Source organism: Podarcis pityusensis (assembly GCF_964106645.2).
Source record: "Podarcis pityusensis genome assembly, chromosome: 2".
NCBI lineage: Eukaryota > Metazoa > Chordata > Lepidosauria > Squamata > Lacertidae > Podarcis > Podarcis pityusensis.
Genome location: NC_138029.1, coordinates 122,678,224 through 122,689,614, shown reverse-complemented (window position 1 = coordinate 122,689,614; position 11,391 = coordinate 122,678,224). Strand labels below are relative to the sequence as shown.

General features: G+C 40.2%; 1 protein-coding gene across 1 annotated transcript; it reads right to left on the bottom strand.

Moving 5' to 3' along the window:
• Positions 1 to 691: 691 nt before the first annotated feature.
• On the bottom strand, positions 692 to 9,923 carry LOC308465382 (vomeronasal type-2 receptor 26-like; the record flags this gene model as incomplete). The annotated part of the gene is made up of 5 exons (XM_080985353.1): positions 9,646 to 9,923; positions 8,145 to 8,957; positions 6,816 to 7,043; positions 2,170 to 2,296; positions 692 to 1,590 (listed from the first exon to the last, which is right to left on the bottom strand). Exons 1-5 carry the CDS (start codon positions 9,805 to 9,807, stop codon positions 692 to 694), a joined length of 2,229 nt encoding a protein of 742 aa, XP_080841479.1. The 5' UTR covers positions 9,808 to 9,923.
• Positions 9,924 to 11,391: the final 1,468 nt, after the last annotated feature.

Sequence of the window (11,391 nt, the reverse complement as noted above, 5' to 3'; positions counted from 1 at the left end):
GACTGCGGCCGAGATTCCTGACAATTTATACCTCTGGGGATTTTGTAGATGCTTGACATGGTTGAAATATCCTTGGATTATTTCCAAATAATCCGGCAAAGGAAAATAAGGACTAGACAAATTGATTTGAAAGGTCAAATCTATTTTAATAACTTGCTAATATCTCCTTGCATATTTTGAAATTATCCAGTATATTTTGGGCATGACTCATGCCTATTGTGTGTCAACTACTTTAAAAATGTTTTGCACCTTGCACCACATGAAGAACACCCCTGGCACCAACAATCAATGTGACTCTCTTGATATGCACAACAGGAAATAAAGAGATACCAATGGAATGTATTTCTTTCATGTTGAAAAAAAATGCATAAGTAATTTATTTGTAATATCATCTAAGAATTTTTTATTTTCTTAATCAACAGATTCATTATTATTGAATTGCAATAAGGATTTCTTATTAGGAAAAATATAAAACAGTCTTCAGAAAAGAATTCATCAATAATGTTTAGCAGGAGAAAAATGAACAGTGGTAAAGATGGAATATGATTCAAATGATAATTTTGTGTTCTGATTTCCAAAACAATAGCTTTTAAGGAGGTACATTCCCAACTCACGTGTCCTGTCTTTATTGCTACCATGCTGGCTATCAATCGCAAAGACCAAAAACATATTTTAGGAATCAGGTGCCATATTAAGCCTTTGTAGTCAGGTGCTCCTTTGTATTCAGACTAGGCCTTAGTACAATAATGTAGCACTTGGGAAAGAAGATGCAGCCCAGAAGCCCAGCACTGGAGGCCAGCATAGAGAAGATCTGCACAGCCACCATGTACTTCCCCTTGGTGCTCAGGTAGGTGGGCACAAAGGACACCCAAACACTGCAGAAGACCAGCATGCTGAAGGTGATCAGCTTGGCTTCATTGAAGGCCCCAGGCAGCTTCCTGGCCAGGAAAGCCACCGTGAAGCAAATGGCAGCCAGGAAGCCCATGTAGCCAAGGACAGTGTAAAACATGGCAGCAGATCCTTCATTGCATTGCAGGATGATCTCTCCAGCCTGGGAGTGCATGTCAGAATCTGAGAATGGAGGAGAGGTACCCAGCCAGATGACACAGATAAGAATTTGGATACTGGAACAGGAAATGACAATGGAATTAGCCAGACTCTTTCCCAGCCATCTCCTCACCCTGTTTCCTGGCTTAGTGGCCAGGAAGGCCAGCACAACCGTAATAGTTTTTGCCAACAAAGAAGAGACAGCAACTGAGAAGATGATGCCAAAGGCCGTCTGCCTGACAAGGCAGGTCACTTTCCTTGGCCGGCCTATAAACAGAAAGGAGGACAAAAAGGAAAGGAGGAGGGAGACAAGGAGGATGTAGGAAAGGTCCCTGTTGTTGGCTTTGACTATGGGAGTGTCAAGATATTTAATGAATATTCCTAAAACAAGGCCTGTGATTAAGGCCAAAAACAGGGCAGTGGAAGCCAAGAGGGTCCCCAGATATTCATCATAGGACAGGAAGGTGATAATTTTGGGGATGCACTGATCTCTGTCCTTGTTTGGGTGTTGATCTTCTGGACATTTGGTGCAGTGGTCTGCATCTGGAAAAAGAAGAGTGTCTGCTTGAACATTTTCCTGTAGACTAGCAAAAAAAGCAAGTCAATTTTGAATCCAGCCAACTCCCACAAATGGAAACAGTGATGGGACTTGCTATTTCTGCTAATCAACACAAAGTTGGTCCTTTCCATGCAGTTCCCTAGTGCAGATACCCCCTTATTCACCCCCCAAGGAAGAGCTTGGAGTGTTCTAGAAGCTCCAGGTTATTAATTGCAGCTACATCTGATCTCACCCCAACACCAGGTGTTGTCAGGTGGGTGTAATTTACAGAAAAAAGTACCTTGGAGGAGCATGGACTGGAATTCTGGTCTTCCCAGTACAAACCAAACATCCTAGTTACTTTGCCACACTGACTGGTTCAAGGGTGCCTACCAGATGCAGCAACACTGCCTAATTCTTACATACTCAAGGCTGTCTCAATGGTACCTTGAAAGCTTTTTAAGACTATGTAAATCACTGCTGAAACTTTATTAAATTCAACCATAAGATTATACTTGAATATTCCTCAACCAAGGACATATATTATTGTTCTTTTTGCTACACATTCCTCTGAAGTCTCCTACCTTCCTGAGTGGAGATTGTCCCTTCTGCACATGGAGCACAACCATGGCAGCAAATGGGCTTCCCTTCTTGAACCTTTTTGGCATATCCAGGGCGACAGCTTTTGGTACACCTGGAATGAGGAAGGGTCTGACCAAAAACACAGAAAACATCAATGAAAGTAACTTCTGGGCCAGTGTAAAGTCTCAGTCTATGTGGAATGGACACGGCTTTGGTTTTTGATGCTTTCCCCCTTTTTTGATAACATTTTTTCCCTAAAAAATAAAAAAACCAATAATAATATTCACATTTAACAATTTAAACCATAAATCTTAACTGACTTCCTTCCACTCCCCCTCCTGGTTCCATTATTTTACTCTTATTCATGCACGTCCTTAAAATCTTATATTCTTGAGAATCAAATTTTTAAACCTTGTTCATCTTATTACAAATGACTTTTCAACTAATGTAAAAACCTATACACAAAGCTTACAAGGTTATGCTTTAAACATTTCCCTTATTTAAAAAAAAGAAGAAAGAAAAGAAAAAAATCAATGTCCTTTTGGGTTTCAAATTGTCTATTATGTCCTGCATAGTTCAGTAAGTTATTTTACAAATCTTCCTTGGCGGTGGCTTCTTCCTTCTATAGGGATGGGCTGGTCTTGCCCTGGTGTCCACCCTCAGGTGCCGGGACAGAGTCTTTCTCCCGTACATCCATCAAGTCCTATACCTTTCAGAATGATAGCTTCTATATTTTTTTTAGACAAAAGTCATTTTCAGCATTCTCTTCAAGTCTTTATATGTTACCTCTCAGGTCTTCCTAATAACTTTACATTGCCACCACATATAGTAGCCTCTCATGCCTTTTACCCTCCCTTCCTGTTTTGTCTCCATCAAAGTCAAAGCCTCCTAAATCAATTCACACAAAGCGCCATTTTTACCATGAACCATCTTTACTTTCCCTTGCATTTTCCTCAAACCTCCCACCTCAACCTTTCCCACCTCGGTGGTTTGTATGTTCACCTCTTTAAATTGTCTCACAGCCTCTGAAAGTAAGTTAGTATTTTCCCGAATTTGAGAAGCTGCCTTATCAACAGTTTCCTTTATCTCGGACAGTTCTCTTTTCAATTCTGAAAGCAAATTGTATAATTCATATGTTATGTTCTTTTGATTCACAGCCTTGTTGGTTTGTTTCAACACTGGGCTTTTTTCTTCTACCATTTCTAATTTAAGATGGAAGTGAGGGGGGTCAAATCTCTCCCTGTTTCCCAGCTTCCTCTCTGAGATTAAATTCCAAAACAAGAAGTCTTTTTCCACCAGCGAAGATATTGTTTTGGCTTTGTCAGTACTTTGTCAAGGCCATTTCACTAAACCCAGTAAAGAAACCAGTACTTCCAGCCTCTTCCTCCCCCTTTTCCACTTTACTCACAAAAACAAATTCTAACAGTTATATATTCCCATCCTAACATCCATTCACAACAAAATAATTTTTAATTACCAATATGAATAAAGCTATAATACTAATATTTTTAAAAGTCTCATTTAGTCCTCTTCTTTCCCCCTTTTTTAATCTTGATTTTTAACCAGCTGGTATATTTTGATGAAATAAGTCCACAACTGCAATTCCTTTTAATTAGATATCTTCAATACTCTGAAAAGTCAAAGATTTCTTTCCCAAAAATAACACAAGATCAGAGAATCAGTCCCAACTTTCTTCTAGAGAGGCATTTTTTTATATTCTCCCATTAAATAACATTGCATTCCTTCTCCAGTTTAGCCTCCATTTTAAGTCAAGTTCAATCACAACATAGTATAATTTCAGGTTCAAATTGATCAGGTCAAGTTCAATGCAAATGAAACATCCAAATTTGAAAAAGAGTTAACCCACAATAAAGGAAAACACATTTCACAAATTTATGATTACTTATTAGAATGTGAAGTAAAAGAGGAACAAGTTGAAGTAGTAATGGTAAGGTGGACACAGGACCTTGCATACAATATTTACATGGAACAATGGGAAAGATTGTGGAGGACAGATATTAAATTCACGGCATGCTACAACCTCAGGGAAAACACTATGAAGATGTTATACAGATGGCATCATACCCCTTTAAAACTCACTAAAATATATAAAGGCAGGTCGCCAACATGCTGGAGATGCAAAACGGACATAAGTGCATACTTTCATTTTTTTATATATATAAATTTTTATTGGTTTTACAAAATTTTTAAAACAATACAAACATATAAAAAGACATACAAACACGAATAGTTTCATGACCTTTTTTTCATAAACCTTCTTTCTCGGACTCCCCCATACCTCCCCTTTCTGCATCCCAATGTCCAAAATTTTCCAGCAACTTCTAAATAGTTCTGTCAAACATATGTCTTCTTGATCTTTCCTTCAATCTAATCTTATATCGCTGTAACCCTTTCTTTCTCAAAACCTCAACATTCTAACATTCATCAAGTTTATAATAGTCCTTAAGATAGATTTTAAATTTCTTCCATTCTTCTTCCGCCGTCTCCTTCCCCTGGTCACGGATTCTGCCAGTCATCTCAGCCAGTGTCATAAAGTCCATCACTTTCATCTGCCATTCTTCCAGAGTGGGTAAGTCTTGTGTCTTCCAATACTTTGCGATGAGGATTCTTGCTGCTGTCGTAGCATACATAAAAAAGATTCTATCTTTCTTTGACACCAATTGGCCGACAATGCCCAAGAGAAAGGCTTCTGGTTTCTTCGGGAAAGTACATTTAAGTATCTTTTTCATTTCATTATATATCATTTCCCAGAAAGCCTTAATCTTCGGGCACGTCCACCAAAGGTGATAGAAAGTACCTTCAGTTTCTTTACACTTCCAACACTTATTATCAGGCAAATGATAAATTTTTGCTAGCTTGACTGGGGTCATGTACCACCTATAGATCATTTTCATAATATTTTCCTTTAAGGCATTACATGCCGTAAATTTTATACCGGTGTTCCACAACCATAAGTGCATACTTTCATATGTGGTGGAACTGTGAGATCCATAATCCGCGAATTTTGGAACAACATCTACAGTGAACATAAATATTATTTACATTTACATTTTAAAAAAGACCAGAGATCTTCCTATCAGGTATATTACCAATAGAATTTTTAAAAAGTATAAGGCCATTGTTTATGTATGCAATCACGGCAGCTAGAATAATAGTGGCAAGAAACTGGAAAAATGAAACACTACCAACGATAACAAAGTGGCAGACCCTTATGCTAGAGTACCTGCAACTAGCAAAACTGACTGGAAGAGTCAGAGGAGTATCAAACCAGAAAGTATATGGAGAATGGGAAATATTGAAGGAATATTTAAAATTGTATTGTACAAACAACAATAAACTTGCAGAACTGGATTGATACTTGTAAGCAAAAAGTGTATTAGATATTTTATCGGACTATATAAAAATAATATGAAATAATATAAATCTGTGCGAGAAAACATGGACAATATAAGCAGTATAATGAGAATGATTGGAAGTTTTACATTTTAACTTTTTATTTAATCACAATATACTGTATTTTCCTTTCCTTTTTTCTTTTCTTCCTTTCTTATTTTGCTTTTGCTTTGTATGACTTGTTATCTATGTGTATATGTTTATGTGGGAAACTAATAAAGATTATTTTAAAAAGAAAAGAAAAGCTGTGTGTAATCTTTTAATCCTTATTGTTCATGAGTTAACTTACCTCCCAAAGTAAACTTCATCAGAACTTCACTTGTATGTACTGTATTTCGTGCTCATCGCACCAGGAACGGGAGCGGATTTCCTTTTAACATTCCTGTTTTTGCCGACTCAATCAAATTAGACCTTTACAATCGGCTTCAATATTTTGGAATGGTACCCGCTTGTGGCTGGATCTGAGGCTTTGCTTCACGGAGCTGCGTTGGTGCCTAGTTTGCCAAAGCTTTCACTTGGCTTCCCCCTCACTCTCCACACCTCTCAGGATGGAGAGCGGAGACTGGCAATGCCGAACCGCCGTCCGTGAAACAGAAGGACCCCAAGACACCCCAATGCTCCTCTTGGGGATTTTGGGGGAGGTGCATGCGCCTTCCCCGGCAGCTCTGTGAAGCCAGATCTGACAAAGCTGTCAGATCTGTGGTCCTACCGCCATGCTGCGGGAGCCCGTGAGTGGTGTGTGATGCTTTTTTTGACCCATGGGACAAAACAGTCGGCCAAATTCCTTGGGACACAGTTGGGGCCGAAAGAGATAATCAAGAAGAGAGAATTACATGGAGACTGTATTGGCCTTGGGTTTAGGAGACAGAGCTGTCTGCCATGAGTACATAAGCACAGTACAAATCTGCAATCATTGAAATTGTTTAAAAATATCCAAAACCAGAGAAACCAACTAGCTGAAACAGAAAGGTATTTGGAGCAGCTGTGTTGTGCTCAATTCTGAAGTCTGGCATGCTTTCTGACCACTGCAAATGCCATGCCCCAGTCATAAGCCAACCTGCTCCTCCATTTTAATCTTTCTTATTTTGACTTTCCTCCATTCATCTTCTCCCCTGTATAGTGTTAGCCCATTAATTGGAGAGGCAGCAGTTTTATTGTTGTGTTCCCCAACAGAGTCTCAGAGGTTAACATATCACTAAAAGGGAATACAATGCAATGAATGGGTTTTCCAAACCTGGTTGAACAGTCTGGACCACGCAAGAGCCTCTTTGTCAATGGTGAATTTTGTGCTTGAGGATCCCTGTCTGCTTATGCTCCCAAACTTCACTGCACCAAAGGTTTTGTTGGGAAATGGCACCCAGTTCACAACGTCAGATTCAACTGTCAACTGCCCATTCTCATCCAAATACACTCCTTCCATGGAAGTATTGTAAAACTGGGAGCTTCCCAGGAAAGGGTGAAGCTAGAACAGGAAAGAAAGCATGCACATTTAGAAAAGAAGAAAACCATCTAGATAACTTGGCCTAATCTATGAAGGTGTTTGTACAGACTGACACTTTGTGTGTGTGTGTTTGGGAAATGGATCTGTGGCCCATTGTTTCTGCTCCATCCTTTTGGGACAGATTAAAGCCGTGAGATCCATAAACCTCATTCCTCACCCTAGGAAGAATTCGGCAAGCACAAGCTTCCTATTTGTCAAAGGTTGTTGGAAGTGGTGTGTAGACATGACCTTCCTTGGCTGGTAATGAAGAAATGAACCTATGCTGCCAATATTCATAGTAGACCAGTATGAAGTAAGCAGCAAAAAGTATGAAGTAAATACACGAAAATCTTGAGGAAGAATTTCCTGAAAAAAGAAATTAAATATTGTAGCTTAAACCAAGAAGGAATGTAACACATGTACTGTAAGTAGAGACTTTTGTACCTGTCTGTTCAGATATTATTTAGAAATTTTATTTAAACACTAATAAGTTTTTGTTTGTGCCACCAGTGAATGTTTATAAATATATCAAAACCATGAGAGAAAATTTACTGAAGAAACCTGAGACTCTTCATGGGCGAAACAGGTAACAAATGCCGGCACCCTGTCTAACTCTCGTGTGTAACATCACGGACACTTCGTTTGATCAAACTTATCTTCGCTGATATCTACAGGTGCCTGACTAAAGGAACTTTAAGGACTGAATGTTCCTTTTGAACACAATTTGAATGAGTTTTCTGTTTGTGGCTTCTGTGGTAGATCTTGTACCTTGCTCTCTCAATTTTTGGATTATTAATATAAGATTTAGAACGTAGGATGGTTTGGTAGTGTTTTGTGTGCCGCTTATGCGCTTCTTACTTCATACTGGTCCTTGGCTGGTAATAGCAGGAAGCTTTGCTGAGGGAGCAGGTGGTAAAGCGGAGGTAGATTTTCTTCTCAGCAGCTAAATAGGCTGTGGGTAACAGTACAGTAAATGGAGGCAAAGTAAAGTCAGTGTTGAGGCAAGCCTGATTTCACCTGAGAATGGAATTCAGGGCACTGATTCCTGTTGAGCAAAAATTTTTGTCAGGGAAACAGGAATACCTGCCAAGACTGTATCCTTCGACATTTCAGCCTCTTTTTACCCTTCGCCACCATCTGATTGGATTTGGAGGAAAGCGCAGCCCTTATGGCCCCTGCCAGAGCAAGGACAAGATTGTAAATACTGTAACTATCCAGAGACAGGATTTTCTCAATCACTTTGTCAGGCAGGGACTCCAGAGTGTCATCTTCCCTGCACCTTTTCCTTCCCTTCACAGACAATATGTGCTTTGAATATGAACATTGAAATGCTTTATGCCCAAACAGAATCATAGAATCGAGCAATGTGTCAAAATCGTCATCATTTGCCCTTTTTTTAATACGAGTTAAGAAAGAAAAAAACCCATGAATGTGCAGGGGAGAAAGAATATTGTAAGACAAGTTCCCGGTGATGTCCCACAAAGCTGTTGTGATCCAGATTTTCCCCACAATGGGTCTTATAATCATTTTAGCTATCCTTTGCAAAATATGTATTATATTAAAGAAGTAGCGCATCTCTCCATAGTAGACTAATACATTGACTTTCTTCCACATGAAAGATATTTTAGAAAGTGACTGTAATTCTGCCTTCTTTATTGGGATGCTAAGAGAGAAGGGAGCACAAATTGTGTTCCTGGTTAGCAGTGGCTTCAAGGTCCTCATGAACCTCTCTCCATTGTTGGTGTCTGGAGCAACGAGGCCAATCCAAGTCCACTTAAAGTGCAGGAGAAGTTGGACTATCCCCAGATACTGATGCTCTTCTTTGGGGACCATTCGGTAGACAAAAGGGAACTGAGTTTTATCATTAAGAGCATCAGAAACAAAACCATAACTGACCTAGTAAAGAACAGAAGAGATTAGTGTTGTCACCCACAACAAAATCCCAAATCTAGTACTTTTTACTTGCCTGAATGATAACTTTTCTCTGACATAGGAAACAGGAAAAGACAAAGTTCATGGGGGAAAACAATATCCCAGGGAAGCTTAACAATATACCATATTTCATTGTTTGCTTTCAAAAAACGGTGACCGAGTCTTTGGAATGGGTTGTGTTTGCTTTATGTTATGCCCTGATTGTGTTTTTGTTATTGCTTTTACATGTTTCTTATAGCAAATTTATCTCCATGATTCACACCATTTATACCTGTGGGATCTTGAAGACTCAACTAAGGGCTTATCCGCTCTTCCCCTTCTCCCATTGCTTTCCTTGGGCAAAATCACAAATTGGTGTTTTTTCTGGTTTAGAGGGAAAGAACAGATTTTCTGTGGGAAAGGAGTAGGGTAATGGGGAAATTCTCAGATCCATGCCGAAAAACCACAGGGCAAATGGAAAGCCACTCAGACCTTTGCTTTCTAACTATGGGATAAGTGTAGATGAGTCCATAATCTCCTTAGTCATCTTTGTTAAGAGGGGGTTGAGGCTAATCTCTCCTTCTGCCTTAGAAGCAGGAATGACATTTTCACATCTCTCCAAATAAATTGCAATAACATTCTGGGATTTCTCCTTCCCTCCTGACATTCATACCTGTGGGGTTTTGTAGATGCTTGACATGGTGGAAATATCTTTGGATGTGTCAGTGTCAGCCCCCTCAATAACGGCCAATACTTTATTCCATGGTCCACAGTAATAGTTTGGGATGTTTGCCTGCCCAGGGCAGAGCAGGTCCACCATGGCACCAGAAGTCATTCTGGCATCATAATAGTTGTCATAGACGTCATAGCCCAGGGTGAGGTTGGCGGAAAGCCTGTGGTTCTCATTGACCTCCCGAACAGCAAACAAGAAGGACAAGATATGCCAGTAGAGCAGGAATGCTTCCCTGGAAAAAAGTGTGTGTCATCTTGGCATTCTTTCCACACAAAGATCAGATTGTGTCATACTTATCTGTGACTGGGGGCAAAAATTATGAAAGGCGTCTGCAGCATCTGTACACCTGATGTCCATCAACCCCTTCCTTCCCAAATCTTAGAAGAATGGACTATTCTAATGCTAGGAAATTCCCACTTTTACAATACTTCCATGGAAGGAGTGTATTTGGATGAGAATGTCTCACTAGAGTCATGAAAGCACACAGTTTGCAGTAGATCAATTTCTGACATTCAGAATGAATCCTACCAATTTCCCACCAAATGGATGAAAATAGAAGACATAATTGACCAAGCAAAAGTACCAGAAATGAGGAGACATGCCTGGCAGAAAACAACATCTGGTCTCCATGTGGTCACATTCAGTTTGCATAAAGCTTTTACAACAGTAGGCACATAAGGACTTACCCATAAGTTCTGGTAAAGGGAGGCTCATTGAAGATGCTTGGATTGAAAATAGGAGATGCTGCGGATATGATCCCACTAATATGGTAGTCTCCTTGCCTGTACCAATTCAAGGGTGCCTTGGGATCCCTTATCAAAGTCAATGGGCATTTTGAGTTCAGCATCTCTGGTGTTGCTTCAGGTAGCAGCAATAGCAACAGCAGAAGGTGAGTTATGATGCACCTGCCTTTTACTCCAATCTCCTTCTTGAGTGCTATCAGCAACAGAGCTAGCAAATTACCAGCAGTCAAAATCTGCTTGGAAGACCCAGGCTGCAGTGACTTAATCACAGGGAACATGCCTGGCGTACACGGCTTGAGAGCCAAAGAGGATTCAATTCAGCCCCATGTGGGCAGCATAACCCCACCCCACCCTCAGTGGCAAAGTGGAGAAGTATTTATGTAAGTCTCTTCTGGCTGAGTCTGAAGAAGTTACATCATGTTGTTGTTCAATGTTGGACGCAAATATGATTTTATTCCTCTTGAGCTTTGGCAAGACGATGACAAAGAAATCACCATTATTTTTAATAATTACATTTGCCTTCACCCCTTGCTGCCTTCACGGCTCCATGTGTAGAGCTGAAGAAAAACATGTTTCATAGAACCACAGAGCCATAGAATTGTAGAATGGGAAGGGATTTCAAGGGTCATCTAGTCTAGGTAAAGGGACCCCTGACAATTAAGTCCAGTCATGAACAACTCTGGGGTTGCAGCCCTCATCTCGCTTTAAAGGCTGAGGGAGCCGGCATATGTCCACTTCTGCAGACAGTTTTTCTGGGCCACGTGGCCAGCATGACTAAGCTGCTTCTCGCAAAACTAGAACAGCACACAGAAACGCCATTTACCTTCCTGCCGGAGCGGTATCTATTTATCTACTCGCACCGTGTGCTTTCGAACTACTAGGTTGGAAGGAGCTGGGACCGAGCAACAGGAGCTCACCCTGTCACAGGGATTCAACTGCTGAT